General features: G+C 46.8%; 1 protein-coding gene across 1 annotated transcript in view; it reads right to left on the bottom strand.

The window, feature by feature from the left end:
* LOC134586876 (probable cation-transporting ATPase 13A5) overlaps nt 1–18,029 on the bottom strand; it is a 196,899-nt gene that overhangs the window by 74,928 nt on the left and 103,942 nt on the right. The window contains exons 10-11 of the mRNA XM_063442778.1: nt 2,000–2,170; nt 1,016–1,173 (exon numbers count right to left, since the gene is read on the bottom strand). Of these exons, the coding sequence (XP_063298848.1) occupies nt 1,016–1,173; nt 2,000–2,170 (329 nt within the window). The remainder of the gene's footprint in view (nt 1–1,015; nt 1,174–1,999; nt 2,171–18,029) is intronic.

Raw genomic sequence — 18,029 nt, 5'->3', positions numbered from 1 at the left:
TAACCTCTTCTATAATAATTTTAGAAAATATTACAATTAAATAGGGCCTCCTTCAAATGGGTATGGCCAGCAACATGCTATGGGGCTCTGTCATGCTCTGGGGCTCACAAGTTTGTATGTGCATGGCTGCTGGCAGGTGTGTTAATGTTTGTCAATGTGTGTGCCTGTTCGATAGTGTGTATTGGCGTCTACGTGTGACTAGATTGAGTATCCCTGTGTGTGTATGTCTGTCAGTTTGTATCTGGGTATGTGTGTCTGGAATGTATGTGTGTGTGAGTGGTATCTATGTGTCAGGGTGCATGTGTATGAGTATAAATGCATGGGTGGTTAGGGGGTCCAGCCATTTGGATTTTAAGGGACCCCAGCTATTCTGATGGCAGCACTTACATTTAAACATGTTATTAGTGAATTATATCAGTATAGAAATAGTATAACACAGTAACCCTATGTATAGACTAATATTCTTTGATATCTAAATAAATATAGTTGTCATTTGCATACATTTTGTTTTAGATTACAAAACGTTCATTGTCTTCAGATATTTCAGAAAGGATGTAATAGATGCTTAAATCAAATAATCTTCTTAAGTATTAGTGAGAAATTTGAGGCCATTTTGGGGGGTTCAACCAGCCGCAAAATGCCATCAGAGTGTTTAAATAAGGTCAGTAGGTAGGCATAATACCTACATACAAGAAAAACGAAGCGTCTTTACTTTACACGATCATTACAGGTTGCTTTAAAGCATGAAAAGAAGCCATGCAGTGTACCCACAGCCTCTTTTTCCCATATAATTTCCCTGGTTGCTACTAAGAAGCTACCAAAGAACCATAGGAAAACCTGTACCTGGGAAAATGATGGAATGAAATATATTTCTCTGTAAAATGCAAAAACTCAAACATCAGCAGAAAGAAATGTTGCTCTACTGGGAAAAGATTGATGGAATGTTATCAAAATAGGGTTTATATAGTCAGTGCTTGAACATAGCTTGATCTTTAACAAAGTTGATCCAACTCACCCCATTTACTGTATAGATAACTGCTGTGTAGACAACTGCAAGCATGGAAATCACAACAAGCCCCAGTAGAAACCTAATGGCTTGCTTGTGCAGTTTAATATTTATAGGCTTGTTATATAATATAGCTCTCACAAGGTCGCCTTTTGCAGTATTGAATCCTATATAAAATTTGAATAAAACCCATTATTACTTTTTTTTTTTTTTTTTTTAATACATATGTGTACATATTTTTTTTCTGGAATACAAAAAATAATATTAAAATAATAATAATAATAATAATAATAATAATAAATAAAAAAAACTTATCTATGTCATGGAAAGTTCCATTAGAGAACTGAAACGTTGATCTACTACTGGCAGATGCCTGAAAAAAAGTTTTTTCACAATATATTTCTTTGAAGTCCTTGGAGTGCTATCATTACTACATTTATATATATATATATATATATATATATATATATATATATATATATATATATATATATATATATATATATATATATATATAAATATTTTTTTACAAACTTATATTTGATAGATGCACATAAGGGATGCCTCTTGTCTTCAATAGATATATTTGATAGAGACTGCAGGACCACACCATGGAAAATAAATCACACTATATGTTTAAAAGCTGGAAAATATCCCTTTGATATATTCTTTTTTTGTGCTATAAATATATGTTCTAAGTATAGTTTAAAAAGAGACTATTCAGCCATAGATTTTTTTTTATCAGTCTTGCCTCTAATCTACAGCTGTAGAAATCATTCCCACTTTGTATTTATTTGCTCTTGTTATATCCTGTTATATAAACCAATGAAGAGTGATTTTTGAACAAACTAACAAAGCATGTCTAAATGCTAAGGAAATCCAAAATGCTCCTCGTAAATGTAGTTACAAGTTTAGGTGTACTCTACAAACATAAAAAAAAATAGCATGTAAAGTAAGAAAAATATATTATTTCTATTATTTATTATTTCTCACCAGTCTGTAACACAACAGCTTTAACTAGATCCCGGCCATGTGGCTTTGTCTGGATAACTTGGGTTCCACAGAATAAGATGTGCCTTTTATAGTCATCACCACTATATTTTTTCCATGAAATAGAGTTGTCTATGTAAGGCAGTGGAGTCTTTGTCACAGGAATACTTTCCCCTAAAACAAAAAGAAATATTATTGAGAGAAGGGAGGATGCTGTAAATCTGAATAGGTTAAAATATATATTATTTTATTTTAATGCAATATTTAGTAACAATAGATCCATGATTATTAGTGTGAGTGCACCCAATTTTATTGCAATTTCAAAGTTTCAAGTGCTTTGTGGTTTGCACCCAGGCATATTCTAGGTTTAATGTATTTTTAAGAAGAAGAGTATATATATATATATATATATAAACAAATAATAAGGCACACTCCTGGGTTTAAATAGTGTTCAATTTACTGTGTCCATAAATTCAAAGTTCAATAGATCTATTGAACTTTGAATTTATGGACACAGTAAATGGAACACTATTTAAACCCAGGAGTGCGCCTTATTATTTGTTTATATATATTTACGCTGGTTTTTCTGCACCCTGGTATGTATCTTTAATTTTTATTTTTAAAGGAAGAGTGCCAAACCATCTCTATTTTATATATATATATATATATATATATATATATATATATATATATATATATATATATATATATATATATATATATATATATCCATCTATCTATCTATATATCTATCTATATAGTTTTTGTATTTTATTGTACCCTATTGTATCAATGCAATGTTTTGTGGACCCAGGACATACTTGAAAACGAGAGAAATCCCAATGTATCTTTCCTAGGAAAATATTTTAGAAATAAATAAATAAATAAATAAATAAATATATAAGAAAGCAGCCTCATCCTCCTTTTCCTACAGAGCACCACAATTATGGAATGACCTCCCACACACTTTCAAATCTTCCCCAGGCCTAAAATACTTTAAGAGATCCCTCTCTATTTACCCTATTGTATCAATGCAATGTTTTGTGGACCCAGGACATACTTGAAAACGAGAGAAATCCCAATGTATCTTTCCTAGGAAAATATTTTATAAATAAATAAATAAATAAATAAATATATATATATATCTCGTTTTCAAGTATGTCCTGGGTCCACAAAACATTGCATTGATACAATAGGGTACAATAAAATACAAAAACAATATAAATACACAATACATACAAAATTTAACATAAAACAGGTAGGGAATATATAATCAACCATGACGCGTGCATTCTGTTTTGAGGTAAGTAGAGAGGGATCTCTTAAAGTATTTTAGGCCTGGGGAAGATTTGAAAGTGTGCGGGAGGTCATTCCATAATTGTGGTGCTCTGTAGGAAAAGGAGGATGAAGCTGCTTTCTTTTTGTACTGAGGTAGACTAAATAAAGTTCTGGTGCTGGATCGGAGGTTATAGGAGGTGGAAACAGCCAGGGAGAGCATTCTGCTCAGGTAGAGTGGGAGCTTCCCAGAAAAGCTCTTAAACACAAGGCTGGAAAGATGAAGGGTGCATCTGGATTCCAGCGACAGCCAGTTTAGTTCTTTTAGCATGTCACAATGGTTGGTCCTGTAATTAAATTGTAGCACAAATCAGCAGAACGAGTTATACAATGTATTGACTTTATTAAGGTGGATTTGCAGTGCAGGTGCATATACTGTAGCGGAGAGCTGATCTTTCACAGCTATTCTCCACTAGAGATCCCAGTGAGGCTCAGGAACAAGGTGATGATAAGTCCACAGGCAAGGTTTCTAGCAGGTAGAGTAATACAGCAATATCCCCATCGCAATCCCAATAACTGGACGACACACAGTTTCAGGAGTAGAACTGACAAGCAGCTTTATTCCACAGTTCCTTATAAAGCCCTCTCCCATGCAAGGGAGGAGGTTCTATCACTTAAGACATTATCCAATCTATGAACAGTAACCTCCCATACATCTCCTCCCCTCCTCTAGCATCATAATCCCCTTATCATGTACATAGTTTTACCCAAGTTTTGGATGTACCCTAAATACTTGGGGTACATCCACAAATCCAATATCTCCAGATAGCCCTAGTCTGGAGGAACAACATATTTTAAAATCAGCCCATTCGGATAAAGCGTTCGGGAGTTATGGGACTTTAAAGTATTGACCGACCGCAGGGGTAAAGTATCCGAAAACAGTTCCATGCATTTTGGCCCTGCGGTCGGTCACAAACAAGGGAATGAAAACAGACGAATTGCCTGTGTTATAGAGCCTGGAGAGGGTTTGAATGAATTCCCTTGTTTGTGGGGTTCTTTCTACCGAACGGCGGGTCATTCGGTAGTTTCTATACGAATTTCTGGAAGTATGGAGGTCTCAGCGGTGTTTGCCTAGTCAAGTGTCCGATTTTAGTTCCAGACACTCGACGGCAAAACACCGCTGTTCGGCAGTTTAAGATGGCCGCCGCCACGTGTTCGTATCCCGAATGGCGGCCACCCAGAGGACAAAGACCACACTGCACGAATAGGTAATTACCCGTTTGCAACCTTGTTGCAAACGGTAATTGAAGGCACACTTTACACAGGGTGGTCTGGTTGTTCGGTAGTTTCATTCCCTTGTTTCATTCGAATGATTCTACCGAACAACCAGAGGAATACAGTACTTTACACACATTCAACTACCAATATAACCGGATACAATGATTTCTATGCATGTTCACACACATTAAACTAGCAATATGACCAAATACAATTATTCCCATACATGTTGTAGGACAGCCCGGTACCAATCCGCTACACTGCTCCCCCTTGCCCACAAGCCGGCATACACAGTCTGATCCAACACGGATCGGCTTGGGGATGTCCGGGGGCTCACGGATCATTTCTCTAAGTCAGTTTGTCTTGACAACCCGTCAGCATTTCCATTCTGCTTACCCGGCCGGTACTGGATATTAAAGTCAAAAGGCTGTAGCGCCAAACTCCAGCGCAGCAGCCTGGCGTTGTCCCCAGCTACCCGGTTCAGCCAGACTAACGGGTTGTGATCCGTGAGCAAGGAAAAGGGCTGTCCATATAAATAGGGCTGCAGTTTCTTTAGGGCCCACACCACAGCCAGGCACTCTTTTTCGATGGCGGCGTAGCTTACTTTTCGAGGTAACAGTTTGCGACTGATGTAAGCCACTGGATGTTCGCCGCCATCGGCCCCGACTTGACTCAGTACTGCCCCCAATCCAAACATAGAAGCGTCTGTGTGAACAAGAAAACGTTTAGTTGGATTGGGAGCTGCCAAGACAGGGGCATTTATCAGTGCATTTTTCAATTGTTGGAAGGCCTGCTCACACTCCGGGGTCCAGTTTACTTGGCGGGGAAGGTTCTTACGGGTCAGGTCAGTGAGGGGTTTGGCCAGGGCGCTATAATTGGGAACAAACTTCCTGTAATACCCCGCTGTCCCTAGAAACGCTAAAACCTGGGTCTTAGTCCTAGGGGTGGGCCACTGGGCTACAGCCTCTACTTTGGCGAGTTCGGGTTTCTGTTTACCGCACCCTACTCTATGTCCCAGGTACTGTACCTCAGCCATTCCGATACTACACTTGGCCGGCTTCAAGGTCAAACCTGCTTCCCTTATCCTATCTAGCACAGCTCCTATGTGAGCTAAATGTTCCTGCCACGTATTGCTAAAAATAGCAATATCGTCCAGGTAGGCACAGGTATAGTCCTGAAATCCATCCAGGAGTCGATCCACCATCCTTTGAAAGGTGGCTGGGGCGTTTTTCATCCCAAATGGCATGACCTTAAACTGGTACAAGCCAAATGGGGTGACAAAGGCCGACTTCGGGATGGCGTCTGGGGCCAGGGGGATTTGCCAATAACCTTTACACAAGTCAATAGTGGTGAGGTATTGGCCCCTGGCCATTCTGTCCAGTAACTCATCTATCCGGGGCATCGGATAGGCGTCGGATACGGTCTTCTCGTTCAATCTCCTATAGTCCACGCAGAAGCGGGTCGTACTGTCTCGCTTTGGTACGAGGACTACAGGAGATGCCCAAGGACTGTCTGAGGGTTCAATCACCCCCAGTTGGAGCATCTCCTCGATCTCCTTACGCATGTTTGCCCGTACCGCTTCTGGGATGCGGTAGGGAGTCTGGCGCATGGGTAGTTGCCCTGGGGTCTCGACCCGGTGAGTTGCCAGAGGCGTGTATCCAGGTACATTAGAGAACGTGTCTCGTTTCTCTTCTAATAGTTGCTGTACCTCGATCCGCTCCTGTGGGCTCAGCCGATCTCCTAGCGCAACCTCCCCTAAATCCCCGGACAACTGCCCATCCCCCAGCAAATCGGGGAGGGGTAAGCTGTCAAACTCTTCCGTGTTAGGGGCACAGATGGCGGTTACCTCCTCAGTACGCTCGTGGTAGGGCTTCAGCATGTTCACATGGAGCATGCGTCGCCCCCCAGTCCCTGTGCAGGGGCCGATAATATAGGTGGTGTCACATCTTTGCTCCACCACCTTATATGGGCCCTGCCAGGCGGCCTGTAACTTATCATGTCGGACAGGTTTTAAAATTAGTACTTTCTGCCCGACCTGAAAGCTACGGTCCCTGGCTCCCCGATCATACCATGTGCGCTGGCGGGTCTGGGCCTCCTGAAGGTTTTCCCTTACCGTCTTGGTCAACGCTTCTAGGCGGTCCCGAAAGGCCAACACATATGGTATGATGGGGGTGCCGTCTGTGCTCCGGTCTCCCTCCCAATGCTCTCTAATAAGATCTAATGGGCCTCGGACCCTCCTCCCAAACAGTAATTCAAACGGGGAGAACCCTGTGGATTCCTGCGGCACCTCCCGGTATGCGAATAGGAGGTGCGGCAGGAATCGTTCCCAGTCCTTGTGGGTCTCTGCGAAGGTTCGGAGCATCTGCTTCAAGGTACCATTGAATCGTTCGCAAAGCCCGTTCGTCTGGGGGTGGTAAGGGGCACTGATAATAGGCTTAATGCCACAGATCCTTGTAACGGAACGCAGTATTTTAGTCCACGATATCCGTTGGTATCCTCTGGAAATCCACAGTCACGACAGAAAGCACGGCAATATTCCCCATCCTCCCAATAACCGGACGAAACACAGTTTGGGAGTCAACTAACTCGGTTTATTCACAGGTAGCATATTTATACAGTTCCCCATGCAAGGGGTTTCCAGACAGTAATTCCAGGGGATTTCTCCCAATATGCACTGCAACTTTCCCAACAGGCATTGCTGCACGAGAAGGATACTCCTACCAAAATGGACGCTTAAGTGGATTATCTCCTCGTGCAGCAAAACCGACAATTGACCTTAAAATACACAATTCACACAATACTCGGTACTTTATAATAATCGAACGTTCGGTAGATAGCTGGGGTCGGGGCGCACACCTTGGGAGAATACCGCTCCGATCCCAGCTGAATTGATCGAACGCCGCACATAATACGATAAAACATAAAAGTGGTTTTAAAAGTACCGGATAAGTACAGGGCACAATATGCACCGAACGCGGGACTCCCGAACGCTCTGAAAGTCTAGCGGCGTTCACTCATCGAGTAGCCGTTTTCCGTTCCAGGCTCTCGACGACCGAACACCGCTGCAGAGACAAAGGATCCAAGATGGCCGACCGCCGCATGGTCGGTAGCCGATCGGCGGCCACCTAGGAGAGCCTTGAAATACCGATTGCAACCGGGATGTACTCGGTTACTTGGTGCCACACAACTGGTGAAGGTGTGGTCTACCTGGGGAGCCCACATTCGTACGGCGAACGGCTGTACATAGCATTATCACAGGTAACGACTTGCAATATACATTCAGCCTATGGACAACCTACAATACATATAAGTCGGAAGTGGCTGGGTTTGCCACAATGCTCCCCCAGAACCAAGCCGGCATACACAGTCTGATCCCAACGGATCGGCTTGGGGATGTCCGGGGGAGTACTCACAGATCATTTTTCTAATTCTGTTTGTCTGGATAACCCGTCGGCGTTACCGTTTTGTTTTCCTGGTCGGTAGTGGATGGTAAAGTCAAAGGGCTGCAGCGCCAAACTCCAGCGCAACAGCCGGGCATTGTCTCCAGATACACGGTTTAGCCATACCAACGGGTTATGATCTGTGAGTAAGGAAAAAGGTTGTCCATACAAATACGGCTGTAACTTTTTAAGGGCCCACAACACGGCCAGGCATTCTTTCTCGATGGCGGCGTAGCTTACTTCGCGGGGTAACAACTTGCGGCTTAAGTAGGCTACGGGATGTTCTCCGCCATCGGCTCCCACTTGGCTCAGCACTGCCCCCAATCCAAACATTGAAGCGTCTGTGTGGACAAGAAATCTTTTAGTTGGATCAGGAGCCATTAACACAGGAGCATTAGTTAGTGCGGTCTTGAGCTGTTGGAATGCCTGCTCACACTCTGGGGCCCAGACAACCAGTCGGGGAAGGTTCTTTTTGGTCAGGTCCGTCAGGGGTTTGGCCAGGGTACTGTAGTCAGGTACAAATTTCCTATAATACCCTGCAGTCCCTAGAAACGCTAGCACCTGGGTTTTGGTCCTGGGGGTAGGCCACTTGGCTACGGCCTCAATTTTGGCTGGCTCGGGTCTCTGCTGCCCACACCCTACTCGGTGTCCTAGATACTGCACCTCGGCCATCCCTATGTGGCACTTACTCGGTTTCAGCGTTAACCCCGCTCCCCCAATACGATCTAGGATCGCCCCTATATGTTGGAGGTGATCTTCCCAAGTCTGGCTGAAGATGGCTATGTCATCCAGGTAGGCACAGGCATAGTCCTGGAAGCCGTCCAGTAGTCGATCTACCATCCGCTGAAAAGTAGCCGGAGCGTTTTTCATCCCGAAGGGCATGACCTTGAACTGGTACAGGCCAAACGGGGTGACAAACGCCGACTTGGGGATGGCATCATCGGCTAAAGGAATCTGCCAGTATCCCTTACATAAGTCAATTGTAGTGAGATACTGGCCCCGTGCCATTTTATCTAGCAGTTCGTCTATACGGGGCATCGGGTAGGCGTCAGACACGGTCTTGTCATTCAGCCTCCGGTAGTCAACGCAGAATCGGGTTGTGCCGTCCTTTTTAGGCACCAGGACTACCGGGGATGCCCAGGGGCTATCTGAGGGTTCGATAACCCCTAACTGCAGCATTTCATCCAGCTCGGCCTTCATATGAGTCCGGACTGATTCCGGGACCCTATATGGTGCCTGCCGCATAGGTAGCTGTCCCGGGGTTTCAACTCGGTGGGTGGCCAGCGGAGTGTACCCAGGTAAATTAGAGAACGTAGCCCCTTTAGCTACGATCAGCGCCTGTATCTGGGCACGCTCGCGAGGGCTTAGCCGCTCCCCCAGTTGAACCCCCCGGGAGGGCTCTACCGGCTCTTCCTGTTCTAGCAGATCAGGTAGTGGTAAGTTCTCCTGATCTTCCATGGCTGAGGCGCAGATTGCCGTCACATCCTCTATCCGCTCGTGGTAGGGTTTGAGCAGGTTGACGTGAAGCATGCGTCTCTTCCCTACCCCGGAGCAGGGGCCAATCACATAGGTAGTGTCGCATCGCTGCTCCACTACCTGGTATGGGCCTTGCCAGATGGCCTGCAGCTTATCTGTGCGGACAGGTTTTAAAATTAAAACCTTCTGCCCCACTTGAAAGCTGCGGTCCCTGGCTCCCCTATCGTACCATCGCCGCTGACGTTGTTGGGCCGCCTGGAGGTTGGTGTGTACGGCCTGGGTTAGCGCCTCCAGTCGGTCTCGGAACTCCAGTACATACGATACTATAGGGGTTTCGCTAGCGATACTCTCCCCCTCCCAGTGCTCCCTAATTAAGTTTAAAGGTCCCCGTACTCTTCTCCCGAACAGTAGTTCGAATGGGGAGAACCCGGTCGATTCTTGGGGAACCTCTCTATACGCAAAGAGCAGGTGAGGTAGAAATCTCTCCCAGTCTTTGTGGGTTTCCCCGAACGTCCGAAGCATTTGCTTCAGCGTCCCATTAAAGCGTTCACATAGTCCATTGGACTGGGGGTGGTAGGCTGAATTGACTATGGGCTTAATGCCACACACTTTCCACATCTGTTGGGTAACCTCAGCAGTAAATTGGGTGCCCCGGTCAGATATTATCTCCTGGGGGAACCCTACTCGGGAAAATACTTTTATTAGAGCGTCCGCCACGGTTTCAGCGTGAATGTTAGAGAGGGCTACCGCTTCAGGATATCGGGTGGCGTAGTCCACCACAGTTAAAATGTATTTCTTCCCAGAAGGACTGGGTTTTGGCAGGGGCCCTACTATATCTACGGCGACCCTGCTGAAGGGTTCGGCGATAATGGGAAGGGGGCATAACTTGGCCTTGTGGCGATCCCCTCGTTTTCCTACTCTCTGGCAGACGTCGCAGGACGTGCAATATTGTCGCACATCCTGTGAGATTCCGGGCCAGAAAAACGCGTGCGTTAGGCGGTACCGGGTACGGGTCATCCCTAGGTGTCCTGATAAGGGGATATCGTGAGCAATTCTGAGCAGCTCCTGCCTATACTTCCGGGGTACCACTAGTTGTTTGTTCGTCAAAGTGACAGACCCCCCCACGTCCTTGGCCGTGATACGGTACAGTAACTCTTTTTCCCACGTGTAATGCTCCCCCTCTAGCCCGGCCTGGACAGCTTGTGCCCGGTCCCTATAGACTTGTAGAGTGGGATCGGTCTGTACTTCGGTGATAAAGGTAGTCGGGGTATCCCAGGATATGGAAGTCGGGTGAGGGTCGTGGTCTCTTACCTGAGCCTCAGAGTGTATCGGTGTAGCCGTGGTGCGTGCCTGTTGCCGTGTGGTTACTGGATGGGCTTCCTGGTAGGGTGCCTGCGGAACAAAGGCAGAGGTCATCTGACCCAAATCATTCCCTAACACAACATCTGCTGGTAAGTTCTGCATTAGTCCCACTTCTACTGTCCCCTCTCCCGCACCCCAGTTCAAATGTACTTTCGCCGTGGGCAGTCGGTATACAGCTCCCCCGGCTACCCGAACGGCCACAGATCCGCCGGTATGCGTGCCCTCTGAAACCAAATGGGGGGCTACCAGGGTTAAGGTAGCTCCCGAATCTCGCAGACCCTGCACTTCGGTTCCCTCAAGAGTTACCAGTTGTCGGTGATGCTGCAGGTTATCAGTGGCTCGGACTGACATGACTTCGTGCAAAATGCCCAGAGGTTCCTCCGCCTGCACACTCCATAAATCCTGAGTGGCGAGGTCCCTCTGGTAATGGTGAGCAGCCGCCCTGGGTGCGGGGTTTGGACGGCCCTGATTCCAGGTGGGCCTGCTGCGATTCTGGGTGCACTCTCGGGCCATATGCCCCCATTGTTTGCAGGAATGGCATTGGATGTTGGCCCGCCCGTTGTATCTGGACGGTGGCGGTATCTGTCCTTGTGAGGGACGGAACGGGGCAGCGGTGGGCGCTAGGGGTGTTGTGGCGCTAGGTAGTCCTGGGGGTCGGGAGTAGCTTTTGGCTACAGGTCCCTGGGGTCTCCGGGCATCAAAATGTTGATCGGCCAATCTAGCCGCTTCCGTTAGGGTAAGGGGTTTCCTATCCCGTACCCATTCTTGCGTCTCCGGGGATAATCCATTAAAAAATTGTTCCAGCAACATCAGCTGGCGCAATTCCTCCATGGTGGTGGCGTTGCTGGCCTGGATCCACCCTTGGGAGGCTTGATCCAATTTGTGTGCCCATTCTGCGTGCGAATCTCGCTCTGGTTTGCGTAAGTGTCGGAACTTGCGCCGGTATGCCTCTGGGGTAATGGCATACCTCTCCAAGATTGCACGCTTTACTTTGGCATAATCTTTGCTGTCCTCACTGGGTACAGCACGGTACGCTTCGGCTGCCCGACCTGCTAGTTTGCTGGCTAGCAGTTGCACCCATACGGACCGTTCTAGCTCATGCAGATCACACAGTCTTTCAAAGTCCTGCAAGTACCCGTCTATCTCGTCCTTTTCCTCGCAAAAAGCCCTGAAGGCCTGGTACGGGATCTTGGGCTTTACTGGGTTGTAGAGGGACCCTGGGTTTGACTCGGTTCGAGCCAGGGTGTGTTGCGGGCTGTGTGCCATAACATATTCCTGCACATTTTCCATTACCATATTTAACATGGCATCTGATATCGGTTGCGGCAAAAACGCTAGCCTGGTCCTCATTTCTCTTTCATAGAGCGTTTCCTCCATAACTACCGGGGGGGTAGCGCTGCGGGCTTGGTCTCCCTCCATCAGCTCGGCAATGATTGTCGCCTTGTTTTTGCTGCTGGCTACTTTCCCTCTGGCTTCCAGTAGTTCCTTTAACGTCTGTCGCTTCAGTATGGTATAGTCAATCTCCATACGAATTGCCTTTGCTTTCCTAGTTCGGTAGTTCCAGTTACACGAACTCCGTTTTTCGGCTGTAAGGTTCGGATCCCGTCGCTTGCCACCAATTGTAACGGAACGCAGTATTTTAGTCCACGATATCCGTTGGTATCCTCTGGAAATCCACAGTCACGACAGAAAGCACGGCAATATTCCCCATCCTCCCAATAACCGGACGAAACACAGTTTGGGAGTCAACTAACTCGGTTTATTCACAGGTAGCATATTTATACAGTTCCCCATGCAAGGGGTTTCCAGACCGTAATTCCAGGGGATTTCTCCCAATATGCACTGCAACTTTCCCAACAGGCATTGCTGCACGAGAAGGATACTCCTACCAAAATGGACGCTTAAGTGGATTATCTCCTCGTGCAGCAAAACCGACAATTGACCTTAAAATACACAATTCACACAATACTCGGTACTTTATAATAATCGAACGTTCGGTAGATAGCTGGGGTCGGGGCGCACACCTTGGGAGAATACCGCTCCGATCCCAGCTGAATTGACCGAACGCCGCACATAATACGATAAAACATAAAAGTGGTTTTAAAAGTACCGGATAAGTACAGGGCATAATATGCACCGAACGCGGGACTCCCGAACGCTCTGAAAGTCTAGCGGCGTTCACTCATCGAGTAGCCGTTTTCCGTTCCAGGCTCTCGACGACCGAACACCGCTGCAGAGACAAAGGATCCAAGATGGCCGACCGCCGCATGGTCGGTAGCCGATCGGCGGCCACCTAGGAGAGCCTTGAAATACCGATTGCAACCGGGATGTACTCGGTTACTTGGTGCCACACAACTGGTGAAGGTGTGGTCTACCTGGGGAGCCCACATTCGTACGGCGAACGGCTGTACATAGCATTATCACAGGTAACGACTTGCAATATACATTCAGCCTATGGACAACCTACAATACATATAAGTCGGAAGTGGCTGGGTTTGCCACAATCCTCCAGAGGTGTTGGGTGAATTCTGCAGTAAACTGGGTACCCTGATCCGAGATAATCTCCCTGGGTAATCCCATCCGGGAGAATATCCGCATGAGGGCATCCGCGACCGTTTCAGCGTGGATGTTGGTCAGAGCCACTGCCTCTGGATACCTGGTGGCATAATCTACTACCGTTAAAATATACCTTTTTCCTGACGGGCTAGCTTTATTGAGGGGGCCTATCAGATCCACCGCTATTCGGCTAAAAGGTTCCTCTATTATGGGTAAGGGGTGAAGTTTAGCCTTCCTGCGATCTCCCCTTTTTCCCACTCTCTGGCAGGTATCGCAAGTCGTGCAATATCTGCGTACTTCCTGGCTAATCCCTGGCCAGAAGAAACTCTGGGTTAGTCTGTACCTGGTGCGACTAACTCCTAGATGTCCGGATAGCGGAATATCATGCGCTATCCGGAGTAATTCAGCCCGGTACCGCTGCGGTACCACTAATTGTCTCCTTGCTATCGGGTCTGACCCCGTAATCTGCTTGCTTGTTTCCCTGTACAAAAGTTGTTTATCCCAGATAAATCTCTCTCCCTCCGCCCCGGGGGGACCCGTGACAACCTTGTCCCTATACACCTGAAGCGTGGGGTCTGTTGCAACTTCAGCTACAAATTCATTAGGTGGAGCCCAGGGGACACATTCTAGAGGGGGGGTAGGGTTGCTTACCTGGACCTCCGGCAGTGTGTTGTGGTCCTGGATGCGGGCCTGTTGTCGGGTGACTACAGGGTTGACCTCCCCTGTGGTGGGCGACTGTGGCTCAAAAGCAGAAGTGAGCCTCCCCAGATCGTTCCCCAATAAAACCTCCGCCGGTAAATGCGGCATCAACCCCACCTCCACTTCCCCTGCCCCCGCTCCCCAATGTAAATGTACCCTTGCTGTAGGTAGCCGGTACACTGCTCCCCCAGCTACCCGGACGGCAACAGTTTTGTTCAGTTTTGCCTGATCTGAAATCAGGTGGCTCTGTACCAAAGTGATGGTGGCTCCCGAATCTCGTAACCCCCGGACTGCTGTACCATTCAGATATACGGTCTGTCGATGGTGCCGTAGATTGTCCACATTGGCCTGGACAGGATCTGCCTCGTGCAGTACCTCCCATTGTTCCACAGTGGTAATGGGGACTGCGGAACCATACGGGGTGGCAACTAGGTCCTGGTAGTGGTGGGCTGCGGCCGCCCGGGGTGGAGGTGGGCCTGGACGAATCCAGGTGGAACGGTCCCGCAGCTGTGGGCATTCCCTTTTATAATGTCCCCACTTCTGGCAGTGATGACAGGGGCCAGCAGTGGGTTGTCGGAACCGGGGCTGTGCAGCGGGTGGTGGTGGTGGTGGTAGTGGTCTCGGTGGAGCTGGGGTGTAGGTGGTTCCCCCGAACGTTTTAAAGGTTGCTTTTGGAGCTGCAGGTTTTTGTGGCCTGCGTGCATCCAGGTAGTCATCTGCTTTTCTAGCAGCCTCGGTGAGGGAAGTAGGGTTTCTGTCCCTTACCCATTCCTGGACCTCACTGGTTACTCCCTCATAGAACTGCTCCATCAGCAACATCTGTATTACATCCTCCATAGAACGTGCCTTGCTAGCTTGCACCCACCCGAGTGCTGCCCTCTGTAATCGGCATGCCCACTCTGCGTGCGAGTCCTTCTCTGCTTTCTTTAAATCCCGGAATCTCCGCCGGTATGCCTCGGGTGTTATAGCATACCTGGCGAGTATAATTTCTTTTACTTTACTGTAATTCCTTATTTCGTCATTAGGTACAGTCCGATATGCCTCTGCTGCCCTCCCGGTTAACCTTCCGGCCAAAATAGGTACCCAGTCCTCTGTGTTAATTTTATGCAGTGCACACAGTCTCTCAAAGTCTTGCAGGAAAGCGTCTATATCTTCCTCTGCCTCCACATATGTTTTAAAAGCCTGGTACGGTATTTTAGGCTTACCTTCCTGTGGCACACTACTTGCAGATCTTTGTTCTGGAACTGTTGTCGCCTGTGTCCTTAGGATGAATTATTGTACCTCGGACACTGTCCTGGTAACAATTTCTGCTGGGGGGTTTTCCCCATAAAGGGATAGCCTGAACTGAACCTGCCTCTGGAATTCCGATCCTTGTGGTGTTCCTCCCGGCTCCCTCTGTGCCGGAACTGAATCGCCCTCCATTCTGTACTCTGCCATGAGTTCTGTAACAAGTACTGCTTTCTTCTTATTGCTGGCTTGTATACCCCTTGCCTCTAGGAGGTCCTTTAGCGTGGAGCGTTTTAGCGCAGAAAAATCAATCTCCATCCGTACTCCATTTACGCTTGTTCCTCTGTGAGTTTGGATCCCAGCGCTGCCAACCAATGTAGCGGAGAGCTGATCTTTCACAGCTATTCTCCACTAGAGATCCCAGTGAGGCTCAGGAACAAGGTGATGATAAGTCCACAGGCAAGGTTTCTAGCAGGTAGAGTAATACAGCAATATCCCCATCGCAATCCCAATAACTGGACGACACACAGTTTCAGGAGTAGAACTGACAAGCTTTATTCCACAGTTCCTTATAAAGCCCTCTCCCATGCAAGGGAGGAGGTTCTATCACTTAAGACATTATCCAATCTATGAACAGTAACCTCCCATACATCTCCTCCCCTCCTCTAGCATCATAATCCCCTTATCATGTACATAGTTTTACCCAAGTTTTGGATGTACCCTAAATACTTGGGGTACATCCACAAATCCAATATCTCCAGATAGCCCTAGTCTGGAGGAACAACATATTTTAAAATCAGCCCATTCGGATAAAGCGTTCGGGAGTTATGGGACTTTAAAGTATTGACCGACCGCAGGGGTAAAGTATCCGAAAACAGTTCCATGCATTTTGGCCCTGCGGTCGGTCACAAACAAGGGAATGAAAACAGACGAATTGCCTGTGTTATAGAGCCTGGAGAGGGTTTGAATGAATTCCCTTGTTTGTGGGGTTCTTTCTACCGAACGGCGGGTCATTCGGTAGTTTCTATACGAATTTCTGGAAGTATGGAGGTCTCAGCGGTGTTTGCCTAGTCAAGTGTCCGATTTTAGTTCCAGACACTCGACGGCAAAACACCGCTGTTCGGCAGTTTAAGATGGCCGCCGCCACGTGTTCGTATCCCGAATGGCGGCCACCCAGAGGACAAAGACCACACTGCACGAATAGGTAATTACCCGTTTGCAACCTTGTTGCAAACGGTAATTGAAGGCACACTTTACACAGGGTGGTCTGGTTGTTCGGTAGTTTCATTCCCTTGTTTCATTCGAATGATTCTACCGAACAACCAGAGGAATACAGTACTTTACACACATTCAACTACCAATATAACCGGATACAATGATTTCTATGCATGTTCACACACATTAAACTAGCAATATGACCAAATACAATTATTCCCATACATGTTGTAGGACAGCCCGGTACCAATCCGCTACATATACTACATCCCCATAACCAATGAGTGGCATCAGCATTTGCTGTACAATCTTTTCCTTTACTGTAGGGCTTAGGCAGGATTTGTTTCTGTTCAGGGCACCAAGTTTTGGAAAAAGTTTAGATGCAAGTTTTTCTATGTGGAGGCCAAACGATAGATTATGGTCTAACAACATACCCAAGTTTTTGAAAGAGTGGACTGCGGTCAGTGTGCTATTTGAATTTGTTTTGATGGATAGGTGGGAATTGTGTCATTTGTGTAATTTAGGTACTGTTCCAAAGATCATTGTGACAGTTGTGTCAGTGTTTATGAAGAGCTTGTTTTTGTAATCCACTTTTCTACCTCTGTAAACTGGTCTTGGAGCACAGCCTCAAGCTGTGATAGATTGGATTTGCTTGCATAGATTACTGTGCCATTTGCATACATGTGTAGATTTGAGGATTTGCTGACATTAGGCAGATCATTTATAAATAATGTGAACAGTAGGGGGCTGAGAATGGAACCTTGCGGAACACCACACGTGACTGGGAGAGGGAGGGAGTTGCTGTCAGAAATGGATACATATCATTGAAACCAGGTTAGCAGGCAATCACCAGTTTTTGAGTTTGTGCAGTAGAATGTCATGGTCTACTGTGTCAAAGGCCTTGCAAAATCATGGAAAATAGCTCCAGTTAGGTCTCCTTGTTGCATGCCAGTTTGGATGTCATTGCAAACTTTTAAGAGGGCAGTTGTAGTGGAGTTATTCGGGCAAAAACTCAATTGATCAGGGGTCAGATAGTTAGATTGTTGGTAATACTCACATAGTTGCGTATGGACACATTTTTCTAAGATTTTTGACAATACTGGGAGCAATGATATTGGGCGATAGTTAGAAACCAAATTAGTGTCACCACTTTTATGGATAGGCACTACTCTTGCAGTCTCCCAAAGTTTTGGTATGCATCCAGACACCAAGGATTCATTAATTAAGGTTGTGACGGGTTTAGCAATTGCCGGCGCCCTGAACTTCAACAGCATTGCTGGGATTTGATCAGGTCCAGACTGTTTTTTCATTTTTAAATTATTAAGGTGTTTTTTTAATGACACTAATAGGTACAGGTCTAAAAATGAACTTGTCTATATTGGGTCTTTGCAAATTTAGTGGGGCCTGATCCACATTTGTAGTTTCAGGATGTGTGTCATTTATTAGCTTGGTAGTGGAGCATCCGACAAAATAATTGTTAAAGGCATTTGCTACATCTAAGGGAA

The sequence above is a fragment of the Pelobates fuscus genome, chromosome 2 (assembly GCF_036172605.1).
Source record: "Pelobates fuscus isolate aPelFus1 chromosome 2, aPelFus1.pri, whole genome shotgun sequence".
In the NCBI taxonomy this organism is placed as follows: Eukaryota; Metazoa; Chordata; class Amphibia; order Anura; family Pelobatidae; genus Pelobates; species Pelobates fuscus.
Note: the sequence above shows the minus strand (reverse complement) of the source record. Positions and strands in the feature narration are given on the sequence as shown.